At 42.7% G+C, this 20,965-nt stretch overlaps 2 protein-coding genes across 4 annotated transcripts in view; both read right to left on the bottom strand.

The window, feature by feature from the left end:
• LOC132825746 (zinc finger protein 239-like) overlaps positions 1-20,740 on the bottom strand; it is an 88,101-nt gene extending 67,361 nt beyond the window's left edge. The window contains exons 1-2 of one of the 3 annotated variants that reach the window (XM_060841186.1): positions 20,678-20,740; positions 19,713-19,799 (exon numbers count right to left, since the gene is read on the bottom strand). The gene's annotated coding sequence lies outside the window, so the exon portion shown is untranslated. Of the gene's footprint in view, positions 1-19,708; positions 19,800-20,607 lie in introns of all 3 variants that reach the window. The other 2 variants (XM_060841184.1, XM_060841185.1) reach the window with 2 other exon arrangements.
• On the bottom strand, positions 13,404-15,409 carry LOC132825747 (zinc finger protein 239-like). Its single transcript, XM_060841189.1, has 2 exons — positions 15,392-15,409; positions 13,404-14,653 (listed from the first exon to the last, which is right to left on the bottom strand). The coding sequence occupies exon 2, from the start codon at positions 14,608-14,610 to the stop codon at positions 13,885-13,887; it is 726 nt and encodes a 241-aa protein (XP_060697172.1). The 5' UTR covers positions 14,611-14,653; positions 15,392-15,409; the 3' UTR covers positions 13,404-13,884.
• Positions 20,741-20,965: the final 225 nt, after the last annotated feature.

Here is a 20,965-nt window from a genome sequence, read left to right on the forward strand (position 1 = left end):
AAAGGTGGCATTAGGTTAGTAATATTGAGCTCCAGATTGATCTTCTGGGGACATTGCTTTTAATCCCATCATGGCAGATGGTGAAATTCAAACTCAATTAAAATCTGGATTTAAAACAAAAAATGCTGTTCTAAATGGCAACCATCTGGTCCCCTACCATTTAGGAAAGGAAATCTGTCATCCTTCTTTAGTCTGGCCTACCTGTGACTTCAAACCCAAAGCAATGCAGCCAATGTTCAACTGCTGAAATGAGCTAGTAATTTGTTGCATCAAAACAACTTAAAGGAATGAAACTAGGCAAATCACTTGACAGTGTTTCCTAGGCCCGGATCAACAGCAAACTCAGCATTGGGGACCTTGTAAAGTCCTTCTTTGAGGGGCAAGGGAAAAATTTGGGAGCGCTCTCCCACAGACTAGTCAAGTAGCACTGTGACATGGTAACATGTTACAATATTTCAGGGATCACCATCAACATCCCTCGCTACATCCAGCTCCAATAGCAGGACAGACCCAGCGGTGGTAGTGACAATGTGTACATGCAGCTCAGAATTGCCCTCACAGTCCTCAATATTGATGCTGGACCACATGAAGTGGTCATACGAGGGCAAAGAAATCTGCTGGTCAAAGTCTGTGGGGACCAGAAATAGGGCAGTACTTTAGCTGTGGTCAAACTCCTGTTCTTGATTGTTCTCGAGTCACTTCCCTGTTCTTATGGCTGCTCGTGCTTGGTACAGTGTTGTGGTTTTCCCACATGGAACTGGGTGTGCATTCCATGTTACTGGAATGTGCTACCTTGAATTTATTTCTTAACTAAACCAAAATAAACTTTGATTAAAATAAATAGTGATTCATCAATTACTTACCAATCAACTTCTCCATTATACAGAAGGCACCTGACTTTTCAGGAGTTCAGTAAAATATTTTTCTTAATTTCTTAGGACAGATTTTATTATGCTGAAAAATTCAGATGGCTTCACTATTACAATCCCAGGAAGGTGAGCTTTCCCTTCATCAGCTAAATTTTGTGAATTGAGCACTGACCATTAGGAGAAAAATATTAAATTGACTTGAGTTTTCTGATAATTAATCATCTCAATTTCTTGTTCATTAATATGATGAACATAACTGCCCTCAGTATTGCAGTTGTGCTCTAACTTTGTGCTTTCTAAAGTTGCAGCGTTATCTCTTGGCTATAATATTCTAGGCTCAACCAAATCCCTCACTGATCTCATTATCTGTGTCTAGGCACCTTCAAGGATCTGTGGACATCACTCCACGGTGTCTCTGTTCCTCCTCTACAGAGATCATAGAAAGATGTAGGAGCAACAGGGTGGTGGTGATGGGAGATTTTAAGTTTCCCGACATTGACTAGGTTTCACTGAGTGTTAAGAGGTGTGGATGGAGCAGAATTTTTAAGGAGCATCCGGGTGAGTTTTCTGGAGCAGTGTGGAAATAGTCCAACTCGGGAAGGGGCCATACTGGACCTGGTGTTGGGAAATGAGCCCGGCCAGGTGGTTGAACTTTCAGTAGGGGATTACTTTGGGAATAGCGATCACAATTGCATTTGTTTTAGAATACTCATGGACAAAGATGAGAGGGGTCCTAAAGGAAGCGTGTTAAATTGGGGAAAGGCCAACTATACCAATATTTGGCAGGAGCTGGGGAATGTAGATTGGGAGCAGCTGTTTGAAGGGAAATCCACATTCAATATGGGAGGTCTCTAAACAGTGGTTGATTAGAGTTCAGGAGAGATATGTTCCTGTGAAAAGGAGGGATAGAAATGGCAAGATTAGGGAACCATGGATGACAGGTAAAGTTGTGAGACTAGCTAAAAGGAAAAAAGGAAGCATACATAAGGTCTAGGCAACTGAAGACAGACAAAGCTTTGGAAGAAAATTGGGAATGAAGAACCAATTTGAAATGAGGAATTAAGAGGACTAAAAGGGGTTGAGATATCCTTAGCGAGCAGGGTTAAAGAAAACCCTGAATCTTTTTATTCATATATAAGGAGCAAGAGGGTAACCAGGGAAACGCTTGACCCATTCAAGGATAAAGGAGGAAAGATATGTGTGGAGTCAGAGAAAACGGGTGCGATTGTTAATGAGTACTTTCCATCGGTATTCATTGAGGAGAGGGACATGGCGAATGTTGGGAGGTTAGGGATACATCTTTGATTACTCTAGTTGAAGGTGGCATAAGGAGGGTGTTCTAATAGGAATTAAAGGTGGACATGTTCCCAGGTCTGGATGGGATTTATCCCAGGTTGCAGAGGGAAGCGAGAGGGGAAATACCTGCCAACTCTTGTACTCAATACCTGGTCCAATGAAAGAAAGCATGCCTTCTTGACCACTCTACTGACCTGCATTAACACCTTCAAGATGCAAATGGACCTGAACACCAAAACCTCTCTGTATATCAATTTTCTCTAGACTTTTCCATTTTCTATATAGTTCGCTCTTGGATTGAATTTTCCAAATGCATCGCCTCACATTTGCCTGGATTGAACTCCATCTGCCATTTCTTCCACCTATCTAAATTCTGCTGTATTCTCTGACAGCCCCCTTCACTGTTACTCCGGCAATCTTCATGTCATCTGCAAACTTGCTAATCTTACCACCTGCACCTTCCTCCACATCACAAACAACTGTAGTCCCAGCACAGATCAAGGTGGAACACCACTGGTCACAGTTCTCCATTTTAAGAAATTCTCTTCCACTAATACTCTCTGTCTCCTGTTGCCATGCCAGTTTTTTTTATCCATTTGGCTAGTACACCCCGGACATCATGCAACTTCACTTTCTCCATCAGCCTATCATGGGGAACCTTATCAAACACATAAGTCCATGTATAGAATATCAACAGCCCTTCCCTCATCAACTAACTTTGTCACTTCCTCAAAAAATTCTATTAAGTTGATAAGACATAACCTTCCCTGCACAAAACCAACTTGTCTATCATTGATAAGCCCATTTTCTTCTGTAAATTCCACTTTGGTATACAGACAGACACTGATCTCACACTTTTAGGGCATTGTCTGAGCTGAGATGTCACCTGTTTTCATAAAACCTTAACTTATCCTAAGAATGTGATTTAAAAGAAGTTCTGGGATTTACATATTAAATGAAACCTGTAACCCATTCCAAAAGATGAAAGACTTAACAATCTCGGAGGCTGAGGGGGGTACTTATTGAGGTTTACAAAATTATATCATTTTACTTGCATGACACAGTAATCTTTTGCTATACATTCTGTCTCTTCTGGTCTTACTCCACAACCACCTGAAGAAAGACACAGAACATAGACCATTACAGCGCAGTTACAGGTCCTGTGGCCCTCAAAGTTGTGCCGACCTGTGGAACCAATCTGAAGCCCCTCTATCCGACACTATTCCATTCTTGTCCATATGCTTATCCAATGACCATTTAAATGCCCTTCAAGTTGACAAGTTTATTACTGTCACAGGCAGTGCGTTCCATGCCCCTACTACGCTGAGTAAAGAAACTACCTCCGACATCTGTCCTATAACAGCGCCAGAGACCAGGGTTCAATTCCCACCTCGGGCAACTGTCTGTGTGGAGTTTGCACATTCTCCCAGTGTCTGCGTGGGTTTCCTCTGGGTGCTCCGGTTTCCTCCCACAGTCCAAAGATGTGCAGGTTAGGTGAATCGGCCATTCTAACTTTCCCGTAGTGTTAGGTGAAGGGTCTGGTTAGGTTGCTCTTCGGAGGGTCAGTGTGGGCTTGTTGGGCCAAAGGACCTGTTTCCACACTAAGTAATTTAATCTAATATAATCTAATCTATCACCCCTTAATTTAAAGCTATGTCCCCTTGTGCTAACCGTCGCTCTCACGTCCAACCTATCTAACCCTTTGACTGGAGGCCTGTGACCAATTGAGTGCTGGGTCTTCTACTTTTTGTCACTTACATAAATGATTTGGATGCGAGCATAAGAGGTACAGTTAGTAAGTTTGCAGAGGACACCAAAATTGGAGGTGTAGTGGACAGTGAAGAGGGTTACCGCAGATTACCAGCAAGATCTGGACCAGATGGGCCAATGGACTGAGAAGTGGCAGATGGAGTTAATTCCGATAAATGTGAGGTGCTGCATTTTGGAAAGCAAATCTTAGCAGGACTTATACACTTAATGGTAAAGTCCTAGGGAGTGTTGCTGAACAAAGCAACCTTGAAGTGCAGGTTCATAGCTCCTTGAAAGGAGAGTCTCAGGTAGATAGGATAGTGAAGGCACTGTTTGATATGCTTTCCTTTATTGGTCAGGAGTACTGAGTACAGGAGCTGGAAGGTCATGTTGCGGCTGTACAGGACATTGGTTAGGCCAGTGTTGGAATATTGCGTGCAATTCTGGTCTCCTTCCTATCGGAAAAGGTATTGTGAAACTTGAAAGGGTTCAGAAAAGATTTACAAGGATATTGCCAGGGAGAGGCTGAACAGGCTGGGGCTGTTTTCCCTGAAGCGTCGGAGGCTGAGGGGGGTACTTATTGAGGTTTACAAAATTATGAGGGGCATGGATGGGATGAAAAGACAAAGTCTTTTCCCTGGGGTCAGGGAGTCCAGAACTAGAGGGCATAGGCTTATGGTGAGAGGGGGAAGAGATAAGAGAAACTTTTTCACGCAGAGGGTGGTACGTGTATGGAATGAGCTGCCAGAGGAAGTGGTGGAGGCTGGTACAAGTGCATCATTTAAGAGACATTTGAATAGGAAGGGTTTGGTGGATATGGGCCAGATGCTGGCAGTTGTGACAAGATTGGGTTGGGATATCTGGTCGGCATGGACATGTTGGACTGAAGGGTCTGTTTCCATGCTGTACATCTCTATGACTCTATGACCTTAGTGTCATCTGCAAAGTTACTAACCCATTCTTCTATGCCTTCATCCAGGTCATTTATAAAAACGACAAACAGATCCCTGTGGTATACCACTAGTAACTGACCCCCAAGACTTCAGAATAGAACGGACTACTCAAGGAAGTGTATAGACAACTGAACAACTGGGAACAGTACAGGCAAACACCAGCCAATCCAAACAGCACATCTGTGAACTAAATAGATTAGATTAGATTACATACAGTGTGGAAACAGGCCCTTCGGCACAACAAGTCCACACCGACCCGCCGAAGCGCAACCCACCCATACCCCTACATTTACCCCTTACCTAACACTACGGGCAATTTAGCATGGCCAATTTGTGGTCCAGTTCTTCAGAGTTCCGGACGCACTCTCATCCCATGTACTTCTCACTTAGGGAACTTTACTGCCTTCTGAATATACACAACGCCAACACACCGGACATCCCATCGTATCAGGTAATAGGACCCTATGTGAGAAACTCTCTAGCTATGTCAAAGGCATCTTGAAATCCATTGTACAAGGGACCCCCAGCTTATGTCATGACACTATCGATTTCTTACAGAAACTCAACAAGTCGAACCGGGAACATTCCTCATCACAACGAATGTTTCATCACAGTACACCAGCATTCCTCATCATGATGACAGCATCATGGCAACAGCCTCAGTACTCAACAGCAACAACTGCCAAGCACCATCTTACAACTTATCTGATTCATCTTCAACCACATTGTTTTTGTCTTTGACAAGCAGTTCTTCATCCAGACACGGAATAGCCATAGTATCCAAAATTGCACTCCAACATGCCAACATTATCAAGCACAGATTCAAACAAGACTCCAACCAGATATACTGATGACATTTTCTTCCTCTACATCGGTGGCAAGGAGTCACTGAAACAATAACAGTGTTATCAATGAGTTTCATCTCACTATCAGACTTACCTTTAGTATCTGTCTCATTCCTGAATACATGCATCTCCATCATGAAAGGGCACCTCAGCATCTCACTTGACCACAAACCCACCAATAACCTCAAAATGCTGCACTTCTCTAGTTTCCACCCTAAACATAATAGAACAGCCATCCTGGACAGCCAAGCCCTATGCATACACAGGATCTGTTCAGATGAGGAGGAACGTGACAGAAACTTGAAGATGTTCAAGGATGCCATCATAAGAACAGGTTCCGAAGCTCAATTTATCGATCACCAACTCTGACACGCCATAGTGAGAAACCATAATGACTTCCTCAGAAGACAGACACTGACTGAAACTGATAGGGTATCTTTTGTTGCCCAGTATTTCCGAGGAGCCAAAAAACGCTGCCATGTTCTACGCAGTCTGCAACACATTTTCCAAGAGCACTTCGCCAAGACCTTCCCGATGCCTCCACTTCTCTTATTTAAAAAACCGTCAAACCTTAAACACAGCAAAAGGCCAAGACTTCAGGACAATATCAACCACAACACCACACAACCTTGTCATGGCAACCACTACAAGACATGTCAGAGTCAACATGGATACTACTACACACGGGTCATCTCCTACCATGTATGCAGCAGATACTCATGTGACTCAGCCTATAATAGCCTGCAGTGTATGAGAGAGACAAAAGTTGCCCAGAAGCATGGTAAATTGGCAAGACCAAGCAGAACTATGACAACAGATGAATGGACACTGCACAACAGTCATCAGGCAGGGGTGTTCCCTCCCAGTAGGGAGGCACTTCAGCAGTCAGGGACATTTGGCCTCGGATCTTAGGTGACCGTCCTCCAAGGTGGACTTCAGGACAGGCAACACCACAAAGTGGCTGAGCAGAGGCTGATAGCCAAGTTCGGTACCCATGAGGATGGCGTCAAGCATGACTCTGGATTCATGTCACACTACAGGTGACCCCACTACATTATACACACAAGCACTCATACACACTCTTACATACTCACACAGACCCTTTGTCATATACACAATCTCATTCACACACATATATATCCCCTCACATTCTCACACACACCCTTTCACAGGCCGAGACCCCACCTGACACAGATACACACTTTACCAAGCTTGCACATACACAAACACACACTCATTCACATGCACTCATACTCACTCTCCCTCGCTCTCTCTCTGCACACGCACATGAGTCTATGGGGTGAATTTGCAGAATTATATTTACAGATACATTCTGTTTTTGCTCAAAAAAAAAACAAACCACAACTGGTAGGCAGTTAATCCAAATAATATTTTGTAAATTCCACTTTGGAAATAGAACCAGTCTGAGTCAAGATTGGGATACAGACAGACTCTAACCTCACACCTTTAAGGCATTCTTTGAGCTGTCACTTTTTGTTTTATAAAACCTTAACTTATCTTGAGAACGTGACTTAAATGTATTTCTGGGATTTATATATTAATGAACCAAAACCAAAGACTTAACAACAAATCGAGGTTTGTTAAATATATCATTTTAATTGCATGACACTAATCTTTTGCAATAAATTCTGTCCTACTTCACAACCACCTGAAGGGGTGACGCTCCAAAAGCTAGTGCTTCCAAATAAACCTGTCGGATTATCACTTGGTGTTGTGTGATTTTTAACTTTGCTTCTTCGTGAAGGAGACCAAATCTGCACAGACTCAAACGTGGCCTTAAAACCCTGCACAGCTGCTGTAAAACATCTTTGCTCCTGTACTCAAACCTTCTTGCAATGAAGGACAATTCCATTTGTGTTTCTAACCACATGCTGCACCTTCATGCTTGCTTTGTGTACAAGCACACCCAAGGTCCGTTGGACAGTAATAATTGCTCATCTATTCTTTATTAGCATCTCTTGCTATTCTGAAATTTTGCTGCCAAAGTGGATAAGTTAACATCAGCAATGCATGGCAGATGCAGTATCACTCAATTTGTCTAAATAATCCTGACGCCTTTTGTCCTAATCGCTCACAAACACTCTCCTTCATTTTGTGTCAACAAACTTGAAAATATTACATTGGATTCCCATATTCAAATTGTTGATGCATAATCTGTCACTGCAATTCCCTATATGTCAAAGCCTTCTATCCTGAAGAAGATTCTTTTACATAGAACATAGAAAAATACAGCGCAGTACAGGCCTTTCGGCCCTCGATGTTGCGCCGATCCAAGCCCACCTAACCTACACTAGCCCACTTTCCTCCATATGCCTATCCAATGCCCATAAAGAGGGAGAGTCCACCTCTGCTACTGGCAGGGCATTCCATGAAATCACAATCCACTGAGTAAAGAATCTACCCCTAACACCACCCCTTAATTTAAAGCTATGCCCCCTCGTAATATCTGAGTCAATACGTGGAAAAAGGTTCTCATGGTCAACCCTATCTAAACCCCTAATCATCTTGTACACCTCTATCAAGTCACCCCTAAACCTTCTTTTCTCCAATGAAAACAGTCCCAAGTGCCTCAGCCTTTCCTCATATGATCTTCCTACCATACCAGGCAACATCCTGGCAAACCTCCTCTGCACCCGTTCCAGTGCCCCCACATCCTTCCTATAGTATGGTGACCAAAACTGCACACAATACTCCAGATAAGGCCGCACCAGAGTCTTATACAACTACAACATGACCTCAGGACTCCGGAACTCAATTCCTCTACCAATAAAAGCCAGTATGCCATATGCCTTCTTCACAGCACTATTTACCTGGGTGGCAACTTTCAGAGATCTGTGTACATGGACACCCAAGATCCCTCTGCTCATCCACACAACCAAGTATCCGACCATTAGCCCAGTACTCCATCTTCTTGTTACTCTTACCAAAGTGAATCACTTCACACTTAGCTACATTGAACTCCATTTGCCACCTTACTGCCCAGCTCTGCAGCTTACCTATATCCCGCTGTAACTTGCCACATCCTTCCTCACGGTCAACAACTCCACCGACTTTCGTATCATCTGCAAACTTGCTCACCCAACCTTCTAGCCCCTCCTCCAGGTCATTTATAAAAATGACCAACAGCAATGGTCCCAAATCAGATCCTTGCGGAACACCGCTGGTAACTGCACTCGAAGATGAACCTTTACCATCAACTACTACCCTCTGTCTTCTTCCAGCCAGCCAATTCCTAATCCAAACCTCCAACTCACCCTCAATGCCATACCTCCGTATTTTTTGCAGTAGCCTACCATGGGGAACCTTATCAAATGCCTTACTAAAATCCATATACACCACATCTACCGCTTTACCCTCGTCCACCTCCTTAGTCACCTTCTCAAAGAATTCAATAAGGTTTGTGAGGCACGACCTGCCCTTCACAAAACCATGCTGACTATCCTGGATCACATTATTCCTATCCAGATGTTCATAAATCCTATCCCTTACAATTCGCTCTAAGACTTTGCCCACAACAGGAGGTAAGACACACCGGCCTATAGTTACTAGGGTTATCCCTACTCCCCTTCTTGAACAAGGGAACTACATTTGCTATCCTCCAGTCTTCTGGCACTATTCCTGTAGACGAGGACATAAAAATCAAGGCCAATGGCTCTGCAATCTCCTCCCTTGCTTCCCAGAGAATCCTAGGATAAATGCCATCAGGCCCAGGGGAATTATCTATATTCACCCTTTCCAGAATTTCCAACACCTCTTCCCTACATACCTCAAAGCCATCCATTCTAATTAATTGTGACTCAATATTCACATCGGCAACAATGTCCTGTTCCTGAGTGAATACTGATAAAAAAAGTATTCATTCAGTGCCTCCCCAATTTCTTCAGCCTCCACACGCAACTTCCCACTACTATCCTTGACTGGACCTATTCCTACCCTAGTCAGTCATTCTTTTATTCCTGACATACCTATAGAAAGCCTTTGGGCTTTCCCTAATCCTACCAACCTCATGTCCCCTCCTTGCTGCTCTTAGCTCTCTCTTTAGATCTTTCCTGGCTACCTTACAACTCTCAATCGCCCCAATTGAACCTTCACGCCTCACCTTTTCATTGGCCGCCCTCTTCCCTTTAACAAGGGATTCCAGTTCCTTATTAAACCATGGCTCCCTCACACGGCCCTTTCCTCCCTGCCTGACAGGTACATACTTATCAAGGACACTCAATAGTTGCTCCTTGAACAAGCTCCATGTATCGATTGCACCCTTCCCTTGAAGCCTACTTTTCCAAGCCATACATCCTAAGTCATGCCTCACTGCATCATAATTTCCCTGCCTCCAGCTATAACTCTTGCCCTGTAGTGCACACTTATCCCTCTCCATCACTAAAGTAAAAGTCACCGAATTGTGGTCACTGTCCCCAAAGTGCTCACCTACCTCCAATTCTATAACCTGGCATGGTTCGTTACCCAGCTCCTGGGTCCGCACGCGCCTTTTCTAAAAAAAGAACTTTCAAATTTAAACCGTTAAACAAACGTCACCGAGCCTTCAAGCAGCCACTGCCAAACAGCCCTTATCTACTCTACTGTTTCCTGTCTGCTAATGAATTCTCAATGCATGTCATTATGTTCCCAATAATATTGCAGACTTTCATTTTGTACACTAACCACTTAAGTTGGACTTTACCAAAAGCTTTCAGAAAATCCAAATGAGCCCATCCACTAGTTCTATCAAAACCTTCAGTAGATTTGTCAAATATGATTGGACCCATCCTCAATTGACAGACTACAGCTTCAGGAGAAGAACCGTTTACTTTCCTGGTACCCGCTGTGTTGGGCAGTCAAAGATCACAGATATAGTCCATGGCAGCACTGTCCCCAGAGCACCTCAGATGGACAATAAATACTGATCCAGGAAGCACTGCCCACAACCCAGTAACAAACAAATAAAAACCAAATCTCAGGCCTCTTGCTCAGCACCACCTCAAATTTAAAATTCCCATCCTGGTTTTCAAATTCACAGTGAGGTCAGATGCCCTGAACCCAGTCCCACGGTGAGAACACTTGAATGGTCTCTCAACAGTGTGAACACATTGATGGCAAATCAATTCACCAGAACCTGTTTTACACTTCCCACATTCTGGGTACTTAAAAGGTCTCTCATCTGTGTGAACATGTTGATGGCGCATCAGATCCCTAGAGCATTTCAAGCACTTACCACTGTCTTGGCAGGTAAAAGCTCTTTCTCCAGTGTACATCTGCTTGGGTATTAGCAGACTGGATGAACTAGCAAATTCCTTCTCACGCACTAAGAAGGTAAACGGTTTCTCCCCAGTATGGGCTTGCTGGCGTTTCTGCAGTTGAGAAGATCAAATGAATCCCTTATAGAGATTTGTAAAATCATGAGGGGCATGGATAGGGTGAATAGTCAAGGTCTTTTCCGCAAGGAGGGGTATACTAACTAGAAGGCATTATCTGTCTCCTATATAAATGCTTTCAGTGATCTAAATTCCATGACTTTCTGGGGTAGACAATTCCAAAGATTAATTTCCATCTGACAGAAGAGGAATTCCTTTGAATCTCAGTTACAATTTACTGTCCCTTATTCTGTGACTATGAGCCAAGTCCAAGGTTCGCTCACTGGTGGAAACATTTTCTCGTCATATACCCTGTAAAGGCACCTCAGAGTCTTGTATGTTTCAATAAAGGCTCTCCTCATTCTTCCCATTAATGACAGCCTAACCAGTTTGGTCATTCTTGATTAGTCAAGTCCTTTATCCCATGAAACAGCATAGTGAAGCTCTTTTAGATTGCATTCAATGTGGTGTTGATCATCTATATCATTGTGTCATCAAGGGCTTTCATCCTCACTATTTCTCATGGATCCTTTTATACCACCTCGTGGGTAACTGATCAATGCTCATAGATGACTAAATCGTTCATATAAATCATAAATAGCAAGGTCCCCAAAAGTAACTACTTTGGGACCCCACTGGGCACAGATTTCTACTAGGAAAAATCACCTTTCAACCATCATAGAACAATACAGCACAGGACAGGCCTTTTGGCCCTCAATGTTGCACCGACCTGTGAACTATTCTCAGCTCGCCCCCTACACTATCCCAAAATCATCCATGTGCTTATCTAAGGATTGTTTAAATCTCCCTAATATAGCCGAGTTGACTACATTAGAAGTCCACGCCCTGACCACTCTCTTCGTAAAGAACGTGCCTTTGACATCTGTCTTAAATCTATCACCCCTCAATTTGGAGTTATGCTCCCTTGTACAAGCTGATGTCATCATCGGAGGAAAAAGACTTTCACTGTCTACCCTATCTAATCCTCTGATCACCTTGTATGTTTCTATCAAATCCCCTCTAAACCTTCTTCTTTCCAATGAAAACAGACCCAAGTCTCTCAGTCTTTGCTCATAAGACCTTTCCTCCAGACCAGGCAACATCCTGGTAAGTCTCCTCTGTACCTTTTCCAATGCTTCCACATACTTCCCGAAATATGGGGACCAGAGCTGTACACAATATTCCAAGTGTGGCCGCACCAGCATTTTGTACAGTTGCAGCATGATATTGCAGCTCCGGAACTCAAGCCCTCTATGACTGAAACCTAACACACTATGTCTTCTTAACAGCACTATCCACCTGGGTGGCAACTTTCAGGGATCTATACATGGACTCCAAGAACCCGCTGCACATCCACACCAACAAGAACCTTTCCAATGACCCAGTATTCTGCCTTCCTGTTATTCTTTCCAAAGTGCATCACCTCACATTTAGCTGCATTGAACTCCATTTGCCATCTCTCAGCCCAATTCTGCAGTTTATCCAAGTTCCCCTGCAACCTGTAACATTCTTCCACGCTGTCCACTACTCCATTGACTTTCATGTCGCCTGCAAATTTACTAATCCATCCACCTATGCCTGCGTCTAAGTCATTTATAAAAATGACAAACAGCAGTGGTCCCAAAACAGATCCTTCTGGAACACCACAAGTAACTGGACTCCAAGTTGAATATTTTCCATCAACCACCACCAAAGCCAGTTTCTAATCCAGACTGCTAAATCACCCTCAATTCCATGCCTCTGCATTTTCTCCAACAGCCTACCATGTGGATCTTTATCAAAGGCTTTACTGAAGTCCATGAATACCACATCAACTGCCCTACCCTGATCTACATGCTTGGTCACCTTCTCAAAAACTCAATGAGGTTTGTGAGACACGACCTGCCCTTGACGAAACCATGTTGACTATCTGAAATCAAATTGTTGCTTGCTAGATGATTATAAATCTTATCTCTTCTAATCCTTTCCAAAACCTTTCCTACAACAGATGTAAGGCTCATTGGTGTATAAAACAGCAAGCAGTCTGTCCCTGGGAGGTTTGAACCACCAAACTTTCAGGTAACAATCTTCCTGCCATTCAGCTGATTGTGGATCTAATTGGCCAAACGTCAATGGATCCTGTGGGCTCTTTGCTCTCGGTCTCCCATGTGGAACCTCATCAAAAGCCTTACTTAAGTCCAAGTAGACTACATTAAAACCATTTCCCTCATCTACACACCTCAACATCTCTTCAAAGAAATTTGAATCAAGTTGCTCAGATGTGGCCTCCCCTCAACAATCTGCCTTAGAGGTATGAAAAAGCACCATAGCATTAACAGAAAGCCAAATTATTTTTTTTAATCCCAAATAAGCGTACTGGACTTGGGGTGTTTACAATTATCATCAGAACCTTACCCCAACAAACATGGATTGGAGATAGATGCTAATAACATCAAAACCAAATCTTTACAGTTACTCAGGAACTCGTTGATGTTTAACCAGTCCTAATGAATCAGAAATGCCCCATCTACACATTGGTTAAGAGATTGGACAGATGAGCAGTGTGAAAATGACATAATGCAAGTTGGGATCATTTCCAACAGATGAAAAAAACTGTACTAATATTTAATCCACAATACTAGCACCTTTAATAGAGCATGTCTAATAACATCAGTACAAACATCCCAATGACCTCAGTCCATTCCTTAGGTGTAAGACATTCCAAAATCTTTAAAAACTATGGTTCTTTGTGAATTTGTTGGTGTGTTAACAGGATGGATGACTGAGTGAATCTTTTCCCACACACAGAGTAAGTGAATAGTTTTTACCCAGTGTGAACACGTTGGTGTGTTAATAGTTTGGTTGACCGAATGAATTGCTTCCCACACACAGAGCAAGTGAATGGTCTCTCGCCAGTGTGAACTCGCTGGTGTTGCAGCAGATGTGTTGACTGAGTAAATCCTTTCCCACACACAGAGCAGGTGAACGGTCTCTCCCCAGTGTGAACCCGATGGTGTACCTGCAGGTGGGAGGACTGAGTGAATCCCTTCCCACACACAGAGCAACTGAAAGGTCTCTCCCCTGTATGAACTTGCCTGTGTCTCAGCAGGTTGGATGACTTAGTGAATCCTTTCCCACACTCTGAGCAGGTGAATGGTTTCGTCCCAGCATGAACTCGCTGGTGTTCCACAAGGCTGGATGAATGAGTGAATGTTTTGCCATGCTCAGAGCAGATGAATAGGTTCGCCCTAGTGTGACTGCGTTGATGTCTTAGCAGGCTGGATGACCAAGCAAATTCTTTCGTGCACACAGAGCAGTTGAATGGTTTCTCCCCAGTGTGAACACGCTGGTGTTTCAGCAGGTCAGATGACTGACTGAATCTCTTCCCACATAGAGAGCAGTTGAACGGTTTCTCTCTCGTGTGAACTTGCTGGTGTGCCAGCAGGTAAGATGAATCAGCAAAGCTTTTTCCACTGAAAATTGTGCTATTTCCTTCCATTTTCAAAATCCAATGATATTCAGGTGATTCTGTAAGATCCTGATGGCACATGTGGTTTGAATTGCCTGAATGCAAACCCTGTCCTTCCAATATCCTGTAAAATGTGTTTACAACATGAAAAAAAAGGGTGTGAGAGAAGGCACTAAAAACATAAAGACATGTAGGGAAATGGTGCTGATTGAATCTGGGAATTTTTATGGGGTTAGGACTAGGAGATAGCTATCACGGAAGTGGCTAGATTTTAACAAGAATTCAACCTGTTTACAAATGTCCTTCGGGAAACAAAAATCACCACCTGCTGTAATCTGACACCGAATTCTGATTTTTACTGCATGACAGGGTTGAGGGCATTTGGGATGGGGGAGGGGGTGTTGGTGGGAGGTTGTGTTGTGAGGACACAGAAAATTACCTGGGACAGCTACAGAATGAAGGATTTTACATGGTTAATGACTTAAGGAGAACATCAATGTCCAGTCCACATGTACGCAAGACTTTGGCCTCTACGGAAGATCAAGAGAAAGGGGTAGGCAAGTAGTGAAGGAGAGGGATACAATATCATTTAATATGATCAGGAATTTTAACAGAAACTCCCAAACCCTCAATTTATATCACCCAGAAGGAATACCTTATGCGAACACTTTCACTTCCCAGTTACACACCACCATGACTTGTCTGACATTCTGGTACTACACGGGCAATTTTTTTAAATTCCCTTTTAGAAACTGCACTCTCTCATCACTGACTCCACCCCTCTCGGGCAAATGTTTGAGGCTGAACCAGACTGTTAACAACCATAATGAAATATTTCATTCCAAGATATTTGGTCACCTACCTGATTATCTCTGTTTTAGCTCATTGTCAACAGGTTTTTTCTGACACTGTATGAAATGATTTGGAACACATTATATTACATTAAAAAAAATATGTTGCTGATTTGTACATATGTTACTGTTCCTTGGTTATCACTGGTCGGAACCTTTTACCTGTCAGCACTGTAGCAAATCAGAGCACATCCGAGAAAAAGAAAGTGTCAAAACCATGACTAGTCTAGGCAGTTTCTAAGGATCAACAAGAGGGTATAGTTTTAATTTAATTTGAAAATAAACAAAATTTGTTTCAAGAAAATATTGCATCACACAATGAATGACTTGTGCCTGGAATTTACTGCCAGCAAGTTCGCATGAGGCATTCACCAAGGCATTGGAGATTATTCAAAGATAAAGAATATGCAGAGATTCAGGGAGAAAGCAGGCAAATGGCACAAAGACAATGTTAGTTAAAAAGTTGGTGCAGAATGTGTACTGTAAGACGTCTGTCATTCTATATCAAAACAACATGGATTGCAGCAGTTCAAGAATCTCTAACATCCATTTCTCCATATGTAACTGAGGATTAGACAACATATAGTAATCTTAAGAGTCATAGCAGTACAGCACAGAAACAGACCCTTCAGGCCAACTCGCCCATGTCAACCAGATATCCTAAATTAATTTAGAACTATTTGCCAGCTTTTGGCCAATATTTCTCTGAACACTTCCTGTTCATGTATTCATCCAGATGACTTTTCAATGTTAAAAACCACATAACACCAGGTCCAACTTGGAAGCTCTGGATTTTGGAGCACTGCTCCTTCTTCAGGTAGTTGTGAAGTAGGACCATGAGACACAGAATTTATAACAAAAGATTACAGTGTCATGCTAGCACAATGATATATGTAAGAAACCTAGATTGTTGTTAAGTTTTTCATCTTTTGCAATTGATTACAGGTTTCAGTTCATTAATATATAAATCCCAGATGCAAATGACACTGACATTTGGGGTATAGTTACCTTAGAGTAAAACAGGATCCTGATCAGATGGGCGAATGGGCCAAGGAGTGGCGGATGGAATTTAATCTAAAATGTAAATCCCAGAACTTTAACTTACTAACCATACCTCCTTTCTTCACATACAAATCGCTTATGTAAATGACTAAAAGCAGTGGACCAGCACTGATCCTTGTGGCACACCACTGGTCACAAGCTTTCACAGTCTGAAGAGTAACCCTCCTACCTCCGAGTCAATTCTGTATCCAAATACCTAGTTCTCCCTGTATTCCATGTAATTTAACCTTGCTAACCAGTCTACCTTGTGTAACCTTGCTGAATGCTTTGTTGAAGTCCATACGGACAAAACCCAACACTCTACCATCATCAATCCTCTTTGTTACTTCTACAAAAAAAACTTTAGTTAGTTTTTCCATGATTTCCCACACACAAAGCCATGTTGAATATTCATAAATCAGTCCTTGCTTTTCCAAATGAATGTAAATCATGTCACTCAGAATCCCCTCCAACAATTTGCCCACCACTGCCTTCAGGCTCACTGGTCTATAGTCTCCTGGCTTTTCATAACCACCTTTCTTAAATAAAGACACCACATTAGCCAACCTCCAGTCACACTTCACACATGGCTATTGAGATATAAATACCTCAGCAAGGGGCCCAGCAATCATTTCCCTAGCTTCCCACTAAGTTCTCAGATATACCTGATCAGTTTCAGGGGGTTTACCCAACTTTGTGTTTTAAGACAGTCAACACTTCCCCCTCTTCAACATGTCGCTATTTATTTGCTCAAGTTCCCTAACTTTTATATCCTTCTCCACATTAAACACTAACGCAAAATACTCATTCAGTATCTCCCCTATCAACTCCGACTCCACACAGAGAGAGCCATGCCAAGCTTTAAGGGGCCCTGTTCTCTCCATAGTTTTTTTTCCTTAATACATTTGTAGAATCTTTATATTCTCCTCAGTGAAAGAGAATGGGAGTGGGGTTAGGTGATGCTCTTTACAGAGTCAGTCCAGTTGTAATATACTATAGCCACTGAATGATTCAGTATCTCAGTGGAAATGGAGACCACAGATCAAACACAAAGCGAGCATCCAATCTGATGCAAGTTCTCTCTTCCTCAGTCCACCTGTTTTTGGACTCTGATTTGAGAGTATGGCCTACAACAAAATAATCGCAAAATATTGCAGATGCTGGAAGCTTGAAGTAAAGAGAGAAAATGCTGGAGATTGTCTGGAGGACAGGCATGTTCATAGATTCATATAGGTCTCTAGTGTGAAAAAAATTCCTGAGACCCATTGAGTATACACTCGTCAAAAATAAGATAGTATCCATGGAGTCAAAAAGTGTAGCATTGGAAAAGGCGCAACAGATCATGCAGCATCCAAGGACCAGGAGAGGCGATGTTTCGGGCACAGGGCTGAGAGATAAATGGGGGGTGGAGCTGCAGGAAGGTAGGTGGAATGGCAATAAGTGGATGCAGATGGGGAGTGATAAAAGGAGTGAATTATGTAAGGTGTACAGAATGAATCATGGTGAATAAATGTGGTGCAAACTTGCTGTTCAATGCAAGCTTAGACGCGGAAGAGGAATGAACTATAGTGCAGGAAAAAACAATTCCTGATTGTGAAAGATCCCATGGGACAACAAAATATACTGGCAGCATATTAGTCAGGGGATAGGCAGTATGTAAACCTCACTTATGACACGTTGGCAGAAGTAGTGCAATACTTAATAGAGATAAAAGACATCCATTGAGGATAGACGAAGTTAGTCAATAGCAGTTGTGTAATCAGGGAGAGCAAAGATTACAGAGAGGTGTGGAGGAAACAACACCAGTCCCAATGCCATGGAACCTCTCTGAGATAACAGAACACGGGAAAATGGGAAAATATGTATGTTTATGAGAATTCACCTCACACTCGTCAGCAAAACAATTTCAATATTTTCAAATATTCTGCTCAAGATTTTGAAATCTCCTGAAGTTGCAGTAAGGAATCAGAGAAAAATCTCACGTTTGAGGAAATCTCAGGGGAATGGGTGATGTCATTGCGCATCATACACAGGAACACAGAAAATCGGAGTTTGTTAAAACCAGAGATCACCACACATTGTGAAGGATGGGAGGAGATCTACCAAAATAGTTTGAGAGATGAGGAATTTGAGTTGCGCTGTTACATTATAGAACGTAAATTGTCTGTTTGGAGTGAAACAGAATGAGCAGGGATCACATAGAAGAATGGGCGTGTGAGCCAATAAGTGACAGATGGAGTTTAAGTTAGATGGGTGCTGCATTTTGGAAAGGCAAATCAGGGCAGGACTTATACACTTAATGGTTAAGTCCTGGGGAATGTTGCTCAAGAAAGAGACTTTGGGGTGCAGGTTCACAGTTCCTTGAAAGTGGAGTCTCAGACAAATAGAATACTGAAGGTGGTGTATGGTATGCATGCCTTTATTCGTCAGTGCACTGAACATAGAAGTTGGGAGGTCATGTGTCAACTGTACAGGACATTAGTGGGGCCACTTTTAGAATATTGCATGCAATTCTGGTCTCCTGGCTATAGGAAGCTTGTTGTGAAACTTGAAAGGGTTCAGAAAATACTTACAAGGATTGTGCCAGGGTTGGAGAGTTTGAGCTATAGAGACAGGCTGAATAGACTGAGACTAATTTCCCAGAACTGTCAGAGGCTGAGAGGTAACCTTATAGAGGCTTATAAAATCATGAGTGCATGGATAGGATAAACAGACAAGATTTCTTTTTCCCCCAGAGTGAGGGAGTCCAAATTGGAGGTCATAGGTTTAAAGTGAGAGGCCAAAGATTTAAAAGCGACCAAAGGGGCAACTTTTTCACACAGAGGGTGGTGGATCAAATGAGCTACAGGAAGTGGAGGAGGCTGGTACAATTACAACATTTAAAAGGCCTCTGCATTGGTACATGATTAGGAAAGATTCAGAGTGATATGAGCCAGATGCTGGCAAATGGGACTAGAGCTACCCGGGATGTCTGATTGGCATGGATGAGTTGGACCAAAGGGTCTGCTCCCATGCTGTATACCTCAATGACCTTACAAGTGTTTGTGAAAGATTAACATGTAGTAAAAAAGGAAAAGTTATTATTGTCAGCTGGACATAAGAAAAAAAAATTATGGAACATTGATTGGACACTCAGCTATAGAGCCACAGGGGGGATACCAGGAAACATTTTGTACAGTACATGGTAAAGAACTGAATTAGCAAATTTTGAGAAGATTTGTAGCTCAGGTTGAGGTTTTGGTGTAGATTTGTTCACTGAGCTGGAAGGTCTGGATTTCAGTGCTTACTTACAGAGGCCGATGAGAAGTAACTAATTCTGTCAGAGTTTTGTGTGATATTTGATTTCAGATTTCGATCAGCAAATCCTCATGTAATATCCTGTAAAAGATGTTTACAACATCTATCACTGCCAGTTCAGGATAGCAATTCAGTAAAGAAAAACAAGTCCTCCGGTTTGAATTTGCCCTCTTCTAACTCTGCTAAAACAAAGAATATGCATGCTTGCTGCTGCACATCACTTTCATTGTAGTCAGGAATCACTTAATTTAATAATAATGTCTACTCAGGAGCCCAACTTTCTGCCCTGGGTCTTCACTTGATCGGAGACAGACTTCAAGACACAATGCAGGGGATCCCATGAACTAGTGCGAAGCAGCAACGAGGGTTTCATTCCTTCTCTGCTGCCGCTATGCCTCATCAATAAGATATTGCGTGTGAAAGGCCAATGCAGCTTGATGAACAAGTTGTCTCCATTCTGCACCACGGGCAGCAAGCTCCACTCACTCAGTCATTCCAAAGAATGTCCCCAAAGATGAAGACTGCACATGCACCCTGCTGTCTAGTGTCCCCGATAAAAATAAAAATCCAACAACACAAAGTTATAGTCCATCAGGTTTATTTGGAAGAACAAGTTTTTGGACCGCTGTTTCTTCGTCAGGTAACAATGATCCGAAAGCAAGTGTTCCCAAATAAACTTGCAGGACTGTAACCTGGTGTTGTGTGATCCTTGTTTTAATTCTGTCCACGCCAACACCAGCACCTCCACCTCCACCTCCACGTCATACCCAATAAAAATGGCGGCGTTAACCCGGGGCCTAACTTTAAGGCGAAAGCTTTCAGTTAAACACATGTCCTCAGTTCGTGTAAACAGGCACTATTAACTTATTTTTTGGGAGTCACCGCTTACTCAAGAGTTTCAGACACCTCACTCTGTTCCCGCTGGATGGTTGATCCCTCCGTTCCGTCTCAATTCTCACCGTTTTCAGACTGCAGCAACATTCATCAAACGCCATTATTTGTTCCGCGCATGCTCCGCAAACTGTCCAGAATTGCGCCTGCGCGTCACTCCCATTTGTGGAGAATGGGGATTTGTTACTGAAGCGTGTATTTATATAACACCTTTGCGGAGTAAAAACTTCCTGTGACACTTCATATCAGGGTTAACATTCCCACATTAAAACTGCTTTCCCCAATTGAATCTTGGACAGTTTACACACAACAGGAGTGGGTGCTCTTTTCACCAACAGAACTGAGGAAGACCGTTT

Source organism: Hemiscyllium ocellatum, chromosome 21 (genome assembly GCF_020745735.1).
Source record: "Hemiscyllium ocellatum isolate sHemOce1 chromosome 21, sHemOce1.pat.X.cur, whole genome shotgun sequence".
Taxonomy (NCBI): Eukaryota; Metazoa; Chordata; class Chondrichthyes; order Orectolobiformes; family Hemiscylliidae; genus Hemiscyllium; species Hemiscyllium ocellatum.